This window comes from Pterocles gutturalis, unplaced genomic scaffold, assembly GCF_000699245.1.
Source record: "Pterocles gutturalis isolate BGI_N339 unplaced genomic scaffold, ASM69924v1 scaffold7816, whole genome shotgun sequence".
Classification (NCBI taxonomy): Eukaryota; Metazoa; Chordata; class Aves; order Pterocliformes; family Pteroclidae; genus Pterocles; species Pterocles gutturalis.
In genome coordinates, this window is record NW_010102948.1 from 22,277 (window position 1) to 42,361 (window position 20,085).

Consider the following 20,085-nt stretch of genomic DNA (forward strand, 5'->3'; position numbering starts at 1 on the left):
AAAGAGTGTTTGTGTATTGCTGGTTCTAAACAGCGTAGCAAAGAAGATCTATTGCATGGATATAAGATTCCTTGCTTTAAGTTTTATTATCCTTATTAGAGTGTTATACATAATCTTCTTTGAATCTTAAAAATAATTACTTTGTGTTAAATCATTTAAATACTACATTAATACTTCCAGGGCTGAGCTCTTGAGACCTCTTCTTATTTCTGCATTCAGTATATTTTTTCTTCTTTCTGCCTTCTTCAGACTCTAAAAGTTTTCAACATTGGAGTCTTGATCCAACTTCTCTTTTCTTTTTCTTTCCCTCAATCTGAGCTCAGGAAGATTATTTCTACCTTGGACACAAGATACAGCTCATGTTAGTTCATATCTGACGTATTGATCTAACATGAAGAGCGCCTTTCGCTGTCTGTAACTGACAGACAAAAAGAAAAAAAAACATGCTTTGTAATTTTATAACTAGTTTGGTGATGTAGACAAAATGCTTGCAGGTTATTTTCTCTCTCTAAGTTTATTCATCATCTATGTTTGGAATGAATTTTGAGGTCCAGTATCTGTTTTTTTGATGTATTTTTCTTTCCATAATCTAGAGCTGGTTTGGAAAGGACGAGCACATGGAGGAAAAGATGCCTTTTCAAAGTCAGAATATTCATTCTTAAGTTTGGACTTCAGAAATCCTCCAAGATGTATGCAGCTACTGGGCAGTGTCCTTTTTTTTTTTTTCTGCAACTGCTCCAATTTTCTTGTATATGTTCACTGTAAATCTTAATTTTTATTGAGTTCCTGTTATGAAGTTGGACGTTTTTTCTTTCACACATGGAGAAGGTGTTCATCAAAGGAAGTTCAGACTGGACTTTAGGAAAAGCTTCTTCACTGAGAGAGTGCTCAGTCACTGGAACATGGTTCACAAGGGAAGTGGTCCCAGCACCAAGCCTGGCAGAATTCAAGGAGCGTCTGGACAATGCTCTCAGTCATATGGCTTAGTTTTAAGTAGTCTTGCAAGGAACAGGGAGTTGGACTCAGTGATCCATATGAGTCCCTTCCAGCTTGAGATACTCTATGATTCTTTCAAAAGGGTACAGAATAAATCTGTGGAGGGGAGGAAGGGGGGCAAGTAGCAGGTCTTCTTCAGGCAACATGCTGGAAGCCAGGCTTCAAGTGAAGCCTGAGGTCCCAGCTGCTGACAGTCGGTGTTGGCAGGAATAGCCAGGCACACAGAGGACTGGCCACGTGCTGGCTTCCACCCAAGATAACCTTTGGAAAAGCAGCAGCCATGGGCCTCTTTTCTCATGAGAGGGCAATAGCTAATGTTCTGTGTCCACTGTCACTTTGGAGAAGAAGGTAAAAGGATGAAAGGGAACACTAAATCAGTGTTTTCCAGGCTATTTTGTCAGTACTACAGCAGTCCTCTACTTACTTTTCTATTTCATAGGCTTTTTATTTTACCTCATTGTGTTTTAAATGCAGGTCTGGCTATTTCCACTGTTTCTAGAAAATTTGCCCTGAAAACTAGGAAAAAAGGCTATTCTGTTTCAATTCTCAAATATTTTATCCTCAATATTAAAATATATATTTTTTTTCCCGTACCATATCAGGGGACATGGAATTACGAGCAGTGGTTAAATTTAATTGTAGAAGTAGAGTCTGAGTGGGAAGAGGACATTAGTAGTTTGCATGGTGGTACAGAAGTGTTGGTGTTTAAACATTAATCCATCACCATCTGTCCTGCTGTTGTTAGCCACATGCTGTTGACCAATAAAGACGACATAGCTACTACCCAAATGTTCAGAGCGGGGAAGGACAAGTGATGTACTTTTGTAGAAGAGAGATCTCAAAAGTTAAAGAAATAGACATTATTCAGAGGTTTTTAAGTCGGTTTTGAGGGATACAGCATGCATCTTCAAAAGATGGTTGTAATTCTTTGTCTTTAGCTTTATCAACTGCTAATACTTAATTTAACTATGAAAACGGGTGCTGTGCATACACTGTGACATTCACAAGGCTGCTGCTGGGTGCTAAGCATTATTAAATTACCTACAGCATCTGGACCTTTAGCAAGTCCCTGACAGGATATTAAAATTTTTTTTTGCCCCTTTTTCCCCTGATGTTCAGGCAGCTCATTAATATTGGTAAGAATATATTATTCTAATAGGTGTGGTGTAGGTGAAGGACAAAATAAGGGCAAATAAAAGAGAAGCCATTTTTTAATGTAGCTAAATATAAAAACATAATTAAAAAAAAGAGAGAAAGAGAAGAGCAGTAAGATCTTTCTGATGTTCTCCTTTACTTCAGAGCTACAGAAAACAGCTCTCTGAGCAGAACAGAAACTCAACAGCATACTGCTGCTGTTAAAGATGTTGAAGTGACAGCAAAGAGATTCGTCAAAGATATGGGTGAGAAGTAATTTTATTGTAGGCTTAGGGTCTTTATTCAGCTAAGTTCTCTTTAAAGAGTCCGAGTTTTATAAGTAATCCTACTGAACCAGGTATGGGAAATTAACCTGTTTCTATACGTGAAAGGGATTTTTGAGAGTGGATAGTCAGGCTTGGAAACATTTGTCTGCTTGTCCATGAAAATTATTTGTCTGTACAAGCATGAACCTCTTAGATTGCAAGTTCTAGTTCATATCCATTAAATGTAATAGTATTTAAAAATAAATTTTTAAAATCATAATTTTCTAGAATTTACTCTCGTCTTTAGACTATTAGAAATTGTATCTCACTGTTATGTTACAATTATTGTGTGTTTTTAAAACCATTAGTGTCGAAGTTTACTTTCTATTTATTGCACTTCTTTGGCTGAGTCCTATAAAAATATGCAGTTCCAAAATCGACTTCAATATAGAACACCGAAACTTTAATAACACATTGGAAAGTATCAGTTCATATCCATAACTAGAACATAGCTGGTTTGTTGTGCTTATTTATCAAGATAATTTTGTTTATTCACAGTGCAATTATTTTGCCTCTGTTCAGTACAGTATGGAGTTTCAAATTCCATATTATGATAGTACTAGAGACCTTTAATTGTGCCATTTGTAGATGGGCAGATCTGTCTTGGTGTAATTTGTCTCAAACATATACAGGATATTTAAGGGTTTATTTAATATGGATTTTTAAAATTTCTATAATACATAAATATAGCTCTGAAAATATCTTCTTTTTCCTTAGGTTTTTCTTAGGGTGATAAATATTGCAGTTGCAGCTGAATTATGAACAGATGGCACTGAATTAATGAATAGCTGAATATTTAAAATTTTTTACTAGATTTCTTCCAGTGAAGAAAAGCATTGCATAAATCTGAAATTAGTTAGTCACTGGGAATACCTATCACTCACTGAATCACTAACATAAGTTTAAAATCAAAATAATACAGAGTGAGCATTTTTTCCAAATGAAAATTAAGGACTACATTGCCTTTAAAATAAATTATTCCAACATTAAAGTCCCAAAACTTCATGAGTTTCCTTTTGTGATGTTTTGGACAGAAGTTTTGTTTGGAGAAGCTGTTTTGTTCCTCTTCTCTCATATGTATTACCAAGGCATCTGGACTCTTTACCACCTTAAAATTGTCAGACACTAAAAGCTTCCTACCCATTTTGCTTCTGGAATGGAGAAAATGGTTTTCTATTATGGAAAAGATGATGGGACGGTTCTAACACTTGCCTGTCTTTTAAGAAGGAAAGGGAGGTTTGTTAATCTTCTTTCTCTAGTTTGGTCTTTTCTGGGTCTTCATTTGCTTGTTCTGGTTGGTTGTTTCTTTTTTAACTTCTTTTCTCTCTGGAACTTGTATGTGAAGGTAGACGCTAATTTACCACATCTGTTTTTCTCTGTGGTGGAATGATTGTAGTTGGCTTTCCGTATTGCCAAAACGAAAGCTTTCAACAGGTCCAGGAAAAAATGCCACCTATGCTGCAGGTCTTGCCTCTGAATTTATGCATCCATCTGCATCTGGGTTAGACTTCTTTCCAGATAAAAAATAATGCATCCTTTTGAGGACACTTCAGATTTCCCCATGATACTAAACTTGTTTGTTACCATAAGATCCTACTCCCAAGGGTATCAATGTAGGCTTTCTAAGTGGTGTATTTGAGAGGTAGACAATCTGGGAGTGATTCAAATCACAGATAAAGATGCAGAATTTGTGTCAGCAGGGTAGGAATTTGAGGTAGATGGCTTCATCTGCTAATTGAATTGCATCTTCTGTGTTACACGAGACACTTCCAGAAGCTCAGAGCCCAAATCTGTTTTTATCCTGCTTCTGCAGCTTTCCTGGCCCTTGTCCCACTGTCAAGGGCAAGGAAACAAGTCATTTCCTAAATGTATAATATAAAAATCCTGAGAGCTGGGCTAACCCATCATCATCTTGTGCTGTCATCATAGGGGATGCTAGTGTGGAAATCTGCAAATGCAGTTCACTGATCTACCAAGTAGCAGAAGGGTTTAAAATTATAATTTTCTGGTCATCAGACTATATTATTTTACTCTTGTTTTACTACCCAGTAGTACTCAGTGGTAGCTTTTGTGTATCTTCTAATATTTTGTACATTCTTTCATTAAATCTTTCTCAGATAAAGTGTGATTACATGAAATGCTAACATCTTTTGAATATATAACATCAGCATATTTGTGCTCTCTAGCTAAAGCAGATAATCTGAGAAACAGTTACTTTGGAAAAAAAAAAGATTTTCTCATCCTTTCTATGTTATAGCTATCAGTGGTGAATTAATTTTACAAAAACGTAAAACTTTTTTTTTTTTAACATTCCTTTTCCAAGAAAACATCTCAGTACTCCCTTTGTACTATCCTCAGTACTCCCTCAGTACTATCCTTTGTTTCAGTCTTCTTCTCTCAAAATCTGATTAATTTGATTATTTATCTCAAAAAGTTTAATTTGCATTCAGAAACTTTTAAATGGTCTAATTCAGTGCATTCTAAATAATATTATACAATATTTCGTAGTCACAACAGATGATATTTGAAGACCATGTAAAACTTCCAAGAACACTTGGAAAAACAACTTATATCTTTTTAATAAAACCTGGTGAGGAAAAAAAAAAGGAATATTGAAAACTAATGTCTGAATAAGTGTATACAGAGAACACAAACAAAAATATTTGTTAGCTTTTAATTTATAGTAATGAATCACTGAAAATCTTCAAAATGCCCACAGAGTAGAAAAAAATTTCAGAATGACTGTGTCCAATGCCTACAGAGAATATTGCCAGTAAGAAAGACAAAACTGAAATGCTTTTCTTTTTAAATCTTCACAAAGCAAGAGATATAACACTTAGTAAAAAAGGTCACAGGGTAAAATCAGGAAGAGAAAAGGTAAGGAACCATTAGGTGACATGAATGTACTACACTTCATTCGATTTCAGTTCCAGTCCAGTTCACCTCAGAATGATAAATCAGGAAGCAGAAAGGTACTTGCACTATTAGCAATTATTTTAGAGAGTACACAGATGAGAGATAAGGTCGCAAAGGATGCAAACAGGTCAAACATCAGATTGGTTTTTAAGAAAATAAAAAAGCAAGGTTTTAGAGATTTACAGAGAAGTGATTTTTCAGTAAAATTTCTAGGAATTTTTTAGAACATTCAATACAAAAGTCAGACTAAAAGTCTGACCTAAAGGAAACTGTTGTGGAAGCAAATACCATGCAGCTTCTTGCTCAACCTCCTCCCTCCCTGCTGCCGGGGATGGGGGAGACAATTAAAGAGGTAAAGGGAAAAGAGACTAATAATATCTAAACTACAATAGTATTGAAAATAACAATAATAATGCTGATAGTAATAATACAGAAATATAAAAATGCATGATACACAGTGATACTGCTCACCATCTGCTCACAAGGAGTTAGTTAACTCTATCGCAGCCAAAACTAGGGAAGAAATATATAATGATATGTAGAAACAGTTTTTAGGGAGGAATGAATGACCTTATGGTCTGCAAGATGTTATATTTCCCAAGGAGAAATGCAACAGGCCTCTTTTGTCTTTGAGTTTCATCTATGTAATGAAGAAATTTCATACTCCCCTTACTGTCTTGTGCATGCTCTTGCTGTTTGAATGTGCTGTTCATTAAGCAAAACATGTAGTCAAGTGTCTCATACTGTGTATTGTTGTCTTTTTTTACCTCTCATTTATTTTCAGTGAAATACACAGTAAATAATACACTTCAGTTACTTAGTAGGCAATTTTGGATTTTCGTAAAACATGTAGTGGTCAAACAGAGTAACAGTAACCTTATAGCCTAACTTAGGTAACAAAGACAATGGAAACTTTCCTACTGATTTTGTACGGAAAAGTAATGCACAGACTGCTTCAGTAAGCCTCAGTATTCAGAAGGTATATGATCAGTTTTGTAAATTATTTCAATTGTAAAAACCAATCGCGTCACAGAAAGCTAAAAATTCCAAGGTTGAGAATAATGCTGAAAACGTGGAAAACTCTCTTAGGATTTAGTACTCTTCAGGTTGCATTCATCATGAGGAAGAAAAATTGATACATTTCCGTTCCCATTCAAATTCTCACTCTGAAATACATTAGAGTTATAGTTAATTCATTTGCATGAGCTGGACATTTGAGCTTGTCAGTGAAAGCTAAGTTGCTAAAGACACTTATAAGAAGTGTTTAATGTAGTGTGGCTATTTGCTAATGTCACAAAGAAAGATTCCTTGACAAAAGAGGAAAACATCCATAGGAAAGATAATTCAATAAGACTGGTAATAAAAAATAACATATGTTTATAACTTAATCTTTACTATTTACTTTACATTTAAATATACTTCACTTAATAATTTAATTTTAAATTAGCTATTTCTATGTATTGTTATTTATTTTAAATATATTTATATTATACATTATAATATTACAAATATATTCTAAAGTTATGAGAAAAATCAGTCAGATAGGAAACTCATTATACTCACCACAAGCCTTAATTCAACTATTTAGCTCATGTTTTGAATAAACTAAAGCTAATGAGGTTATAAATAGACCAAAACATGCAGTCTGAAGTCTTACACGCACAGCTGCGTTCCTGGCTTGTTTTGCTTTCCTATCTAAGGACCCATATAAGTGATTAAGATACTATCACTAAAGCTACAACACATCAGCTGAGCCACATTTAGCCATTACAGAAGCAAAATAAGTGTGTTAACTTAAAGTTCAAGGAACTTTCAAGAGCCGCATTTTACTTTCATTCATCCGTGCATGTTGCTTATAGCTGATGAAACCTATGGACAGCTGTATCAGATCAGAACACAGGTCTGTTCAGACCTGTGCTTTCTGAAAGTCTGCAATAGAAAATACCATGTGATAGGGATAGCAGGAGGAAAAGCACAGATTTGCTCTTGTGTGGTTGTGGCCTTGTATGGACCATGGAGAGAGCTGTCTGCTGCAAATTTTATATAACTTTCATATATATTTTCATACCTGGGGTTCCACGATCAGGATGCACCAGGAAGGCAGACTGATGGAGGGATGTATTCTATCCATTGCAAAGGTGACAGACAATATTTTAGCTATATCTTTTCATTAAGTTCTTAGAACTAAATTTTTGTTCATATATATTTCTCTTACATAAATGTGTGGCTTATCCCTATGCTAATAATTTATGTTGACATCTTTTATTATTTATTACAGTCTGAGGCTAAAAAAGGTAACAAATGTGCACTGCTTCTTCTGGCGTAGCACTTGCTTCAGTTTCCCTTATCTAAGCAGGGAATCATTCAGACTAGGAAATCTCAAAGGTCAGCCTCTCCTAAAAGTTGTAACTTTCTGACATCTCCATAGCATGGGCATCAGCTATTGACAGATCCAGCTAGGGTTTTTTTAACTACTACTTTCACCATTTTTTGATAAAACAAAGATGGTCCCTTCCCTTCCTCAACAAACAGAACACAGAATGTGTTCTGTTTGCTGTGAATGTTTGCTTGTGTAGATGTCTTGTTCTCAGCTGAAAGCTCTCTTTATTCAAATTCCTCTAAGTTTCTATTCAGCTGGTATAAAGTCTTTCATTTGTATTATTGCATTTGCATTCACTGAAAAATTTCTGAGACCTCCGGTGGCAAAAATAATATACTATCTAACATTCCTATGAATATTAACAAAATTTTTTCTAGGTGTATATTTCACATTTATTTTAGGCCCAGCTGGGATTTGAATCTTTATTAAAAATGCTTTATTTCTTTTATCTCCTGTGTCAGAAGCATAGAATCATTAAATGGTTTGGGCTGGAAAGGACATTAAAGATCATCTAGTTCCAACAGCCCTGCCATGGGCAGGGACACCTTCCACTAGACCACGTTGCTCAAAGCCTCATCCAGCCTGGCCTTGAACAACCCCAGGGATGGGGCAGCCACAACTTTTCTGAGCAACCTGTTCCAGTGCCTCACCACCCTCACAGTAAATAATTCATTCTATCTAATTTAAATGTACCTTCTTCCAGTTTGAACCCATTACCCCCAGTCCTGTCACTACACGCCCTTCTAAAAAGTCCCTCTCCAGCTTTCTTGTAGACCCCCTCACCCTGCTGTTTTGTCCCTCTAACAGATATCAGGATGGTTGAAGTCCCCCATGAGGACCAGGGCTTGTAAGCATGAGGCTGCTCCTATCTGTCTGTAGACTGCCTCATTCACTCTGTCTTCATGGTTGTGTGGCCTGTAGCAGACTCCCACTATGACGTCACCTGTTCCTGCCCTCACTTTAATCCTGACCCGTAAGTTCTTGGCCAGCTCCTCATCGATCCCCAGGCAGAGCTCCATGCACTCCAGCTGGTCATTGACATGGAAGGCGACATCTCCTCATCTACCCTGCCCATCTTTCTGAAAGAACTTGCATCCTGACATTGCAACACTCCAGTCATAGGAGCCATCAACATCATACAACATAGGAGGCATCAACATATTCTCATAAAAGTAACATTCTTTGTTATCAAAAAATACCCTGCATTTAATAAAATGTTTTAATAGCCCACTTTTTGTTGAAGAATCAGTACATAAAATTTAATTATATTTTCCATTTACAAAGATAATACATTTCTGATTATTCTTTTTGAATTTTTGGCCCTATATTTGATTTTAAATTGTTGATTTCTTGTCTATTTCTATGTCTGAATTTATTGTCTCCCAGGTGGATACGGAAGGTGACTTAGAAACTAGACACAATTGCTACTGTTCATCTACATCTAATATATACACACAAAATGTCCTTATCAACAGAAGAGAAAAAAATGTCACTTCTTCTGTATTTAGTATTGTTGATAGCTACAATTCCTCATGCATCTCAATTTCATCTTATGTTTCAGTAAGCTGAGAATGAATAGAAACGCATTGTAGATGGCTTGAAACAGATCAGAAGACAAAGCAAAGCAAATATTAGCTTCATGTTTTTAATATTTGTGTTGCTTTCATTCTTGTTGATACAAGTGGAAGAGGAAGGCTTTACTGCTGAGGAGGAAAGAACATATGATCTTAATATACAGGCTTAAAATCACAATCATATTTTCTGTGCCAAATGAGTAATTAGCAGTGTTAGATATTCTTAAAAATCTAAAAACTAAGTCTAAGTTAATGTTTGGGTGGAAACTGTTGCAATAAGGGAAATTACAACTTTTAGTTTGTCTATCTTGTCTGCACAGTAATAACTTTCTACATCACTTCTTACCTTCACAAGTATCATACAAACATTATTACCTCTATTATATCATTTTATGGAAAACTGGAAGGGAGATGAACTTTGTGGAAAATACTCGGGGAAAAAAAAAAAAAAAAAACTTCAAACCTGAATGTCCTTTCACGCAGCAAGAAAACATGATACAGTACATTATAAAACAAAATATGCATAACTAAGAATTAGCTGGGAAGAGGTTCAATCTGCTGGTAGGGGAAATCCCAACTGGACAGCAAGCTGTAATAACTCTACGTGCTCTCCAAACAGTGAAAAAAACCACTATACACTACTGAGGATGAGCATCAATTTCCACAGCAAGAAGCTTTGTGACAATGCCAAAAAACCCACCACCCAAACTACCTGCACACACTTATTGCATACAGAAAATTTGATCTCATCTCTTAATAGTAACCACGTACAGTTTACACTTCTATCATGTGGTTACAGTATTGTACAAATCAAGATTTTTACCGGGTCAGCATTAAATAATTTTTGGTAAATGGAGTGTTTACACTTCCATCTTTAAAATTGTATCTTTATAATAATATCTAAACCTTGGAAGACTGGTATATTTTGGTAGTATTTATTATAGTTCTAAGTAGTGGTTATAAGTTGTTTTCCTGAGTAATAATAAAGTAGTACAAGGCATCATTGACTTTAGAAAGCAAAATATTAAAAACATGCATTCTTCATGGTTGTTATTATGGTATTACTTAATAAGTAATCCAAGCTAGACACTGTACAAATTCAAAATAGGGACAGTACTTGTCTTGAAATTCCATCTCTATTAGTGTTGTTATGGCTTTACAGTACTGTAATTTTTTGTATCCCTATTTTATGTATTGCCCAATATTTTCATTTAACACATCTTCACTATAGCTAAAATGAATAATTTTATGTTTTGTACCATTTTTAATGTAGCTGGTTTACTGATGGTTTGGATTACGCAACTGCTGTGCAACAAGCTTGTGTTATAAACCGACATTATATACGATGTATGGTGAATATGTAACCAACACTTTTCATCTATATAATTTAAATGAATGGAATTTCATAGAAACTTAATAATTTAATTCAGTATTATACAACTGATTTTACAAATAAATAATTTTCCGGAACACAAGATGACAATAGAGTTTGCCATGGGCATATCTTGATTCTGATTAAAGCTATTAAGAAGCTGACTGCGTTTCTAGTATGAAGTAGATTATTAGTAGAGTATAAAGTAGCACAGCTAGAAAGCTTTTCAGATAGCCATGTGTTTGGTAGAAATTACCTTTCCAAACAGAATTTGGAAGATAGATTTTCTTGCATGTTTCTCTGGACTGAGGCATATTCAAGCACATATGATTTGCTGTAAATAAGCATAGTGGATAGTGTGATTTCTCTACAAGTTTGAGCCAAAAAATTCAAAATATTTACTTTGTTCATGCATGATATTCTAAGAGGTGATTCTCTCATCATTTTTGTTAGTGTTACTATTAAAGATTCAGACATTTTACAAGATGTGCATGTTTGCAGAGTGTTTTTGGAACACAGCAATTTGCATTTCAGCTAAAATTATACACTAATACATTGCACATGCAACTGCTTACTCTTATTTCAACTGGGAAATGAAAATGTAATGAAACAGAATTCCATTTTGATAGCATTGATTACTCTGTAGGCAGTTTAGCTTTTCAAAGCCATTTTCATAACATTCATATCTGGTTCTACGTCAAAGAGACAAAATTGTATTGTGTTTTGTTAGTAATCTCTCAAGTGGCTTGAATACAGTAACAGCTCTTTCAGCCATAAGTGAGTAATACTAAGTGAAGCCCCTTTATTTTAGCATAAGAAATATATTTATATCCTGTAATGATATTTTGGACTAGCTGAATTCCAGGTGTACTTTTATACAATGTGATGCTGAAGAAACATAAAGGCTGAGCATCTAAAATATATGCATTTCTTTGTAGAAGCTCCTGATCATTGTTCTGTAAATCATTCTTCATGAAAACCTATATTATCCTAAATACACTACCAGTTTTAAAAGGCAGTTATTGAAATATAGTCTGTCACTTGCAGTGATATATAATGACTAAGAATGTGGCAGGTCTTTATTCTCTTTGATTTCTCTCATGTTTTCTGTTAATCCCTTTTCTTTACAGAACTAACAACTTTGATGTGTGTAAATTAACAGCATTACAGTACTTATAATGCCACTTACTCTTATGTAGTTAAGTAATCATCAGTGCTTAAATAAAGATGAAACTAGTTAGTAGTAAGTTATTTGTGATTGTCCTTTGGTTTCCTGACCCATAACTATAGTTGCAGGACAAGGACAGGGCCAACCTTCCATGCTTTTTCAACTTTCCTTTCCTGCTCCTCCAGGATGCTGCCGCTGTTGTCAGACAGGCAGCACGCTGTGGTGGACTCCTTGCTTTGCAACCCGTCACTGTTAAAAAGCAAGTCTCCTGGGCCATGACAATAAATACTAGTTGTATGGTATTATTTTTTTTCAAATCAGTTCAAAGGAGTTTTATTTTTCATAGAATCATAGAATAGTTTGTGTTGGAAGGGACTTTTGAGGGTCAAGTCCAACTGCCCTGCAATGAGGAGGGACATCTTCAAGCAGATCAGGTTGCTCAGAACCCCGCCCAACCTGACCTCGAATTTTCCGGGGGTGGGGCATCTGGGCACCACCTCTCTAGGCAACCTGTTCTGGTGTTTCACCACCCTCATCATAAAAAAATTTCTTCCTTATATCTAGTCAGAATCTACCCTCTTTTAGTTTAAAACCATTACCCCTTGTCCTATCACAACAGGCCATACTAAAAAGTTTGTTCCTATGTTAAGTTCTCATTACCTGTCTCCATAAATGGTCACAGTACTTTTACAAACAGCTCTCCAGACAATGCTTCACATAAAGCAGAATGTGCTCAGTCTGCCTGGGTTTATTACCTGTTATAACACAAATATCCTGACTGAGCTTTGTCTAGATGCTGGAGGAGGGATTTTCAAGTTTTTTTGTCCTCAGATTGTTTTCCCAGAACTTGACTGAAGTATGAGCTCTGGCTGTTGAGGTGAGACTCAAGGGCTCTCCCTCCTTCTTGCTGCAGTTTCCCTCCAAAGAAAATGCAAGCACTCGGGCAGGGTGCCTGGCAGGCACACTAGTCCAGGTGATGCCACAGCAGTCCAGCATGTGTAGGGGGACCAGACAGTGAGCACCACTTACCAGTAGGAACCGTCTGCATTTTAGGGGCTGTTGGTACCCTTATGTAGGTCTTCTGCAATGTCTTTTTCTTCTGCAAAATGGGGAAAAAAAGAATACCATGCTTTGCATATAGTAGTGTTTAAAGACTTTAAAGTGTATGATCTTCTTTATTATTTGATAGTCTATCAAGTGCTATATGTATATATAATACGTTCTGGTATGCAAGAATTTCACATAGAACATTTTGGTAGTTGTTAAGCAACCTGAAACCATGAGCTTATTGTTTTAAAATGCAATTCTTATTTCTTTTTTAACTGAAATTTTGTTCTACAATAGAATTCTTACCTATACTTTCCAATAATGATTCAAAATGCAGTCCTCATGAAGTGTAATTCATTCTGTTCTAAGACCTACCTTAAATAGACGAAATTTACAAAATTATTGAAAACTAGACTTGTGTAGAAAAATAAATGTACAGTAAAAGAAGGATTTTAAGATTTTGAAATCAAAGTTGTGACTGAGGAAAAATTATTGCTTCCGATTTTTCCTCAAAATAATATAGTTTAAGTCAATTTTAATATGGCTTTCATAAATTTTGCATTAAATTAATGCCTTTTAATTGTATGCCTTTTAAATATTTCAAAAGAACAAGCATTTCCAAGCCAAAAATGGAACACTATTCCAAAAGTGTATCAAAATAGAATGTTTTGATAGCGTCAGAATTTTTTTCAATTCTGAAAAAAATTTCAACAGAAGCAGTAAGAAAATATATATCCATGAATAAAACTAGACATTGTAAAAGGCTTATGTAAAATGTAAATGGTTTTTCTGTTTACCATAGTAAGACTATTTGATTCTGAACCTTTCAGTGTATGATTTCATTAGGGCAACCTAAGCAACTTAGTAACAGACTTGTTTTTTTCTCCTCCAGAGAACACAGTGGCAAAATATCAATGGCACAATTGTTCTTCCAACTATAATGAAATGGCTAATAGCAGCATGCATTCTTGTTTCAAATATGAAGCTACCACTTATTTGGTCGTCAATAATTTTAGCAACAGCTTTAACGTTATCTTCCTTCAAACCACAAGGTTTCTGGAAGCACTTATATTCGACAATAAAACATTGATCTTTTTAGCCTCTATAGGTCTTCCCTTTCTGAACTATGAGAAGCATTCTAGAATAAACATTTTTGTGCAGTGCTATCTAAAGATGATTACACCTTAGTGTTACTATTGTGAACAGTGTTTGCTCATAACTATCATATGTCATTTTGAGCATTAAATCATGTACGCCTGTAAATTATCAGTGGAGCATATAATCTTCAAAAGTCATGTTGATAAATTGACCTTCTGTTTCCTCTTGTGTTTCTGCCACTGGACAGATACATAACACTCTGTGGAACTCACCAGAACCCTGATAATGACTAGATCTCACTGGGTTTAATAAAATATGGATTCATATAACAAATAAATACAAATATATTTTTAACAGCTTGTTAAAAACTTATCTTTACCTGTGACAGTGCAAAAGAACAGAATATCCTTCTCAACTGTATTGCTAGCTTGCATTGCTAGCTAAATGCTAGCATTTTAAACAAATAATTCAGATGTGCCTGGGGGCAATACTATCAGGGCCACCACCACTGACCTTTGGAAAGTATTTAAGAGTAAAGGATGAATTCATTAAGACAGCTATGTGTGAATATATATTGTGATTACATTTATTCTGATGGACAATTAGATTTTGTTATACCTTTTATTAGTGAGCATCTGGAACGTTTATAGGATGTAGCATTTATCCCATGGCTAACATTAGCTTATCTGAAATCTGTCCCTGTCTGTCTTTACAAAAATTTTGTACTTTTTCAAAACAAAGCTAACAACCTGATTATCACATTTAAAATAAAGTTCAATTGTACAGAGAGAGGGAGAAAATACCATTTTATACTTTTACAACAGAGTAAACATTACCAACTACAAGAAAATGGGGCATCACAAATATTTTTATAATTCCTTTTAATTTTCTTTTTACATTTGTGAATTTAAAATAATCAGAAATTTTTCACAGTATAAATGAAACTTCATCTGAAAGTAAAAAGAGTTGTTTTGATTTCATAGCTGATTCTGCAAATTAAGGGCTGCCATGGCAATTCCTCATACAAAATTAGTTAACATGGCTTTTATACTTCTAATTATTTTTTTTGATAATGTGCATTTGTATATTAAACTGAAAACTTCCACATTATGGAAACAAGTGTTTTTAATAAACCTATAAGCCAGATTGATAGACTGACATGACATGCGTGTAATTATTTGTCTATAATGCCTTCCCCAAAATTTTTACCCATATAGATTGATGGGTCATTCCAAGTGTAGGGATCAATGAGAAAATTGTCAGATAATTATTCCCTGAAATCTTATAATCTGTTTTACAGCTGTGTTATATGGAGTTCATTGCTTTTCAACACCATTTTCAGAACTCAAGTTTTGCTTTCACTTATTAATAAAAGAAAATAAAAATTTTCAGAAACCATTTAGCAGACAAAACATTGAAGAATAAGGATAAGATCTGTAAACTGAAAAGCATAGTAATTTTTTTCAGATCTTTGGTATATGACACCAGGTTCTGAAGCTTTGAGACATTTGTGATATCTCAGTTAATCTGTTTTGTTCACTTTGTTGTTGCTTTGTTTTGCTTTGTTTTGCTATTCTGCTGTTCAAGTTTGTAGTAGAACTGAATGAAAAATACCCTTTTCTGCTGTGTTGACTTGTTGGTCTTTACGGGATAGACTCGTATGTTATCTTTTTTTTTTTTTTTTTTTTTTTTTTCCATTAGCAAGAAACTGCAATTTAAGCTGAACAAAACCTGGAAAGCTCTGTCTTAATTGGCATTTCAAGATCTCAGAGTTTAAGTACATTCTAAATTCTTGTGTTGACTTCCACATGTGACACAAAAATAGATGTTTTTCATAGATACTTTAAATTCTGTCCTGATGTTCAATAGTGAAATAGTTACTCTGTAAATTACCTACCAGGCTTACATAAAGCCAATTACTTTATAAAAGCCTCATATGTTCGATATGTTTTGGACATTCCACTGATGATCCATGCTGATCATTACTTTTATTCTTATAAGATATCTTAGATGAAACATTCATTTCCTTGATTTCAGGAGCTGATGCTGTGGAGGCCCAGTGTAAGAGATTTGAAGTGAGGGCAAGTGAGGGTGGAAAAGTACTGTTTTCTGCAGATGAAGATGAGATTGTCATTGGAGCTGACAGACTGAAAGTAACAGGTACGGTAATAATAAGGTTTCTAAATTAATGTAAACTCTTTTTTTTAATGCCCTTAGTAATAATTAATTTGTCAATCTTCTATAAAATTTTCATCCACTGGAGATTAGTGTTCTCATAATCAGTGATTGCTTGACCAACCTAAAGATGTTGCTTAATCTAAAAATCAATTCTTCTAAAGGCAGATTTGAATTTACACTCTGCAGGACCAACTATGGTACAAGTCACCCTTATCACAGTTATTTGGCTATCATATGTTGCTATTAAGCATTTTTTTGTGGTACCTATGCCATTTGTTTAGCTAATGCCCCTTCACAATTGATAAAAAACATTGTTATATGCTATGACCTTTCTTTTTTATGTGTACAAATTATCAAGTCTAACTTCTATGTGAATTAAGGGTATGTACTCTGCTTTACATAAGGAGGCTCAGATGAAGTATAGTAAGTAGAAACCTTGTCTTGACTTGAACATATGTTAAATAATATAAGAAAAATAATTCTCATTGGCATTTTACTGCCATCATTACATATACATATACATATACATATACATATACATATACATGTAACTCATTCAATATTAGAAATGTGTTAGCTTATAAAAAAAAGTGGTTACCTAAGTTTGTTTTAGATAAATGCTTTAACTTTGCTTAATAAATTGTAATATGAACTTAGGCTGGACTTGTGCTTCCATTCACAATCTAGAATAAGGTACAAAACTTGAATTGCTTCACCAGTCACGGGTGTTTAGCTGTAGTCAGTCTATACCTGGTGATGCCTGCTTTATAGAGTTTGAAATTAACCCACTAGTTTTAAAGTTCAGTTGTCAAGAAAGTGTAAGATGGTTCTGGTTTATGATGATTATGATACGATACCCCTTTCTGGTCTGTAAAACTAAGAAATGCATTGCTAACAACTTCAAGTCTTTTTTGAAAAAAAAAAAAATATTAGTTAGTTCTGCTTCCGTGTAATGCCAGATATAGCATTAAAATAAATCCAGGAAGCCCAGAGTCAAGCTATGACTGAACTTTCTTCATAAGCCTCAAGACTGTTGCTTGCCAGCATATGTGGGATAACTTTCCTTTCCCTTTCATTCATATCATCTGATGTCTGTCTTTTCTAGTAAAACAATCTGTTTTAACACTGCTAAACCAAAAGAAAAGGCTTTTACAGGCAGTGTAGTGATGATTAAGTATCCAATATAATACACTAAATTATGTCTGTTTAATTTGGGGTTAGAAGAGGGAGACATCAGTGTTTTGTTGGGTCAGCAGCAGTTCTTGACAGGTAGCAGCTGTACAAGAATTTTACCATAGTAAAACCTAAGACAATAAGTGGAATAACACAAGCAGAGAAAAAGACGATCATACTGAATCCCACTAAGGTTCAAACTTGATCAGATTATTAAATACTAAGAAAGTTAATCTTAAACATATAATCAACACCAGAGATTTCAAAACATCTATCATAAGTTAAAAAATAAAGCATCTTACAAATGACACTGAGGATTGATTTCCTGCCATTAAGAAATGTAATCATAAGTTGTAGATGTCATGGTAATTTTTTTATCAAACTTCAAAAACAAAGTACTGCTCAACTGTCTTTAACTTCAAAGTGGTTTGAGTTCTCACAGTACCTGTTGATATTAGTGGCATAGAAAGCAGAGCAACTAATGAAAAAACCAAAAAACAAAAAAAACCCACAAAACCAAAACCTAGGAAAACCTAAGTTAATGTTGCTTTGATATATTCAACTGAATTTCATGGATTACTGTATATATATTGAGTCCTACCAGAGAATCACACTACTAGAGTTGTTTGTACAAGTGATTGATTTTTCTTTTGTGGCTAAAATTAAAAATAAACAAGAGGTAGGATTGAATTTTCAAATTGAAGTAGAAAAAATTATTTTAGGGTTAAAACAATAAAAATGTTGATTTAATTATTTGCAAGCGCGCACACACAAAAGAAATATTTAGGCAGCATTTAAATATCACAAATAATATAATCATAGTGGAGGATTTATCAGGTTCTAAATGTTGTCATTTAGACTGTGACATTAAATACAAATTATGTTCTATTAAATAGCATAATGTCCAACATTTCAGGCAGTTTCTATAGAAAAACATGTTAAGGTGTTTTGTCATTGTAATGTGAAAGAGTAGTTTACTTTCAAAAATCACTTGAAAATTATTGTCTTCTTTTGTGTTTATTCAAAAGTAATTTAATGAAGTTTGGATCATTATAATCTCTGGATAATCATCTTGTCTTAAAATCAGATTTCTTCAGTAAACTATCTTATAAAGAGGCTATAAAAGGCTAGTTTCAAAATTTATGCTTTAAATCCTTAGGACCTGCTTTAGGTGAACCCTTCCATCATCTTGTTAGAGAAGAAAAATATTATCCCGCAGAATGAAGGGAAGAGTATTAGATTTCTAAATGAATGAGCATTTCTGAAAGGCTTAGACAGAATAAACTCATATCCCAATTTCTGTATCCCTAAAAGGCTTTTTGCAGCATAGGTCCTAATCTGTATCCAAATAAAGCTAGAGTGAGACTTCTGTGCTTTACTGTTGACTTCATTCTAAAGTTGAAATTATTTAACATAGATTTTCCAATGGAGACTAAAAATTGTATGATCCATGCAATTTCAAGAAAAGTATTTATAAACAAAGATCTCCCAAAGGGTAAAAAAATTAAAATTCTATCTTCCTGGGAAAATGAAATAACAAAGTGTTTATTTCAAATAGTAGATCTTTGAATTCTGTCCAAAGATTGTGTGATACCTTTACATTCTTCAGCAAACACTTGAAAGGTGATGAGTCCCTGTAAGTTGCATCAATCAGACTGCATTACTCTATACGCCATGAAGTGACTGATGAAACCTGGCAAGGCCTCATCATGTCAGACATCAACCTGAATTTTTTTTTTAGTGTATTTTTCTCAAGTTTGTGTTTTGATAATCATGGTGTCTTGGAGTGAATATAGGAAAGGAGCTATGGAAGAACACAGAAAATGGAAAATTAATATCAAAAAACAAAAATAATCTGTGCTTATTTGGAGATGAAATTCTCACATGTAGTTATCTAAGTATGGTACTATAATGAAAACCTGATTTTATTCTCTGTCTCCCTGGAAACACTTCACTGTGAATGGATCCAATAAATTATATATTTTGGTAATTAATTTTCTAAAGCATACCCATTTCACAGTCATTTATAAACCACTGTGGCAATGTGGGATTTATTTTATATGATTTTTTCTCAATTCAGAAGAATGCTTTTGTAATACACAATTTTAAAAAGCCATCTATCATACAGCAGTATAAGAAATTCTTGATTAATAAAAACTCGAAAGATTAAGTTTACAGCTTCTCATTGATTATTTTTTAAGCCTTTTTATTTATAAATTTTAATATAGGCAGCCTGTTCCAAGAAGAAAGTTATAGTAGAAACAGGCCAGTGATCCAGGTATCAAGATATTTTGCAGATAAGAAAAATATGGAGTCAGAAGTAGTACTTTTTGTTTTAGAGATATTGCAGCTATATATTTCCCTATTAAGAGTCTCTCACTTAAAAATTTGGCAGTTGCCTGATTTAATTTAGACTTCTTATTCTTCCTTCTATCGTTACTTTTTCTTTTAACTGTGCTAGGTCATTTCTACTTTATCATTCAAGGCAAGAGGAGAAAAGATTCAACATTAGCTTTGTTAGACAGAGCTGTTAGAATTGCAGCTGACTATTGTCCTTTTGCACAGGGATGCCTCCTACCGCTGATTTTAATGTGTATCATAGAGTTTTGTAGGGAGGGAAGAGAAAGGCATGATGAAGTAAATGTATTGCCAAAGAGCTGGGAAACAAGCAGAAATAAGGAGCTGACTTTCTGGTGGGCTCGCAGGTTCCTTTCTGTGCATGG

The 20,085-nt window shown here is 34.2% G+C and overlaps 1 protein-coding gene across 1 annotated transcript in view; it reads left to right on the forward strand.

Moving 5' to 3' along the window:
* The window catches only part of LOC104471229 (zeta-sarcoglycan), a gene marked incomplete at both ends in the record, with an annotated part of 63,677 nt that overhangs the window by 7,423 nt on the left and 36,169 nt on the right, over positions 1-20,085 (forward strand). Inside the window, one exon of the mRNA XM_010086493.1 lies at positions 16,049-16,171. Within this exon, the coding sequence (XP_010084795.1) occupies positions 16,049-16,171 (123 nt within the window). The remainder of the gene's footprint in view (positions 1-16,048; positions 16,172-20,085) is intronic.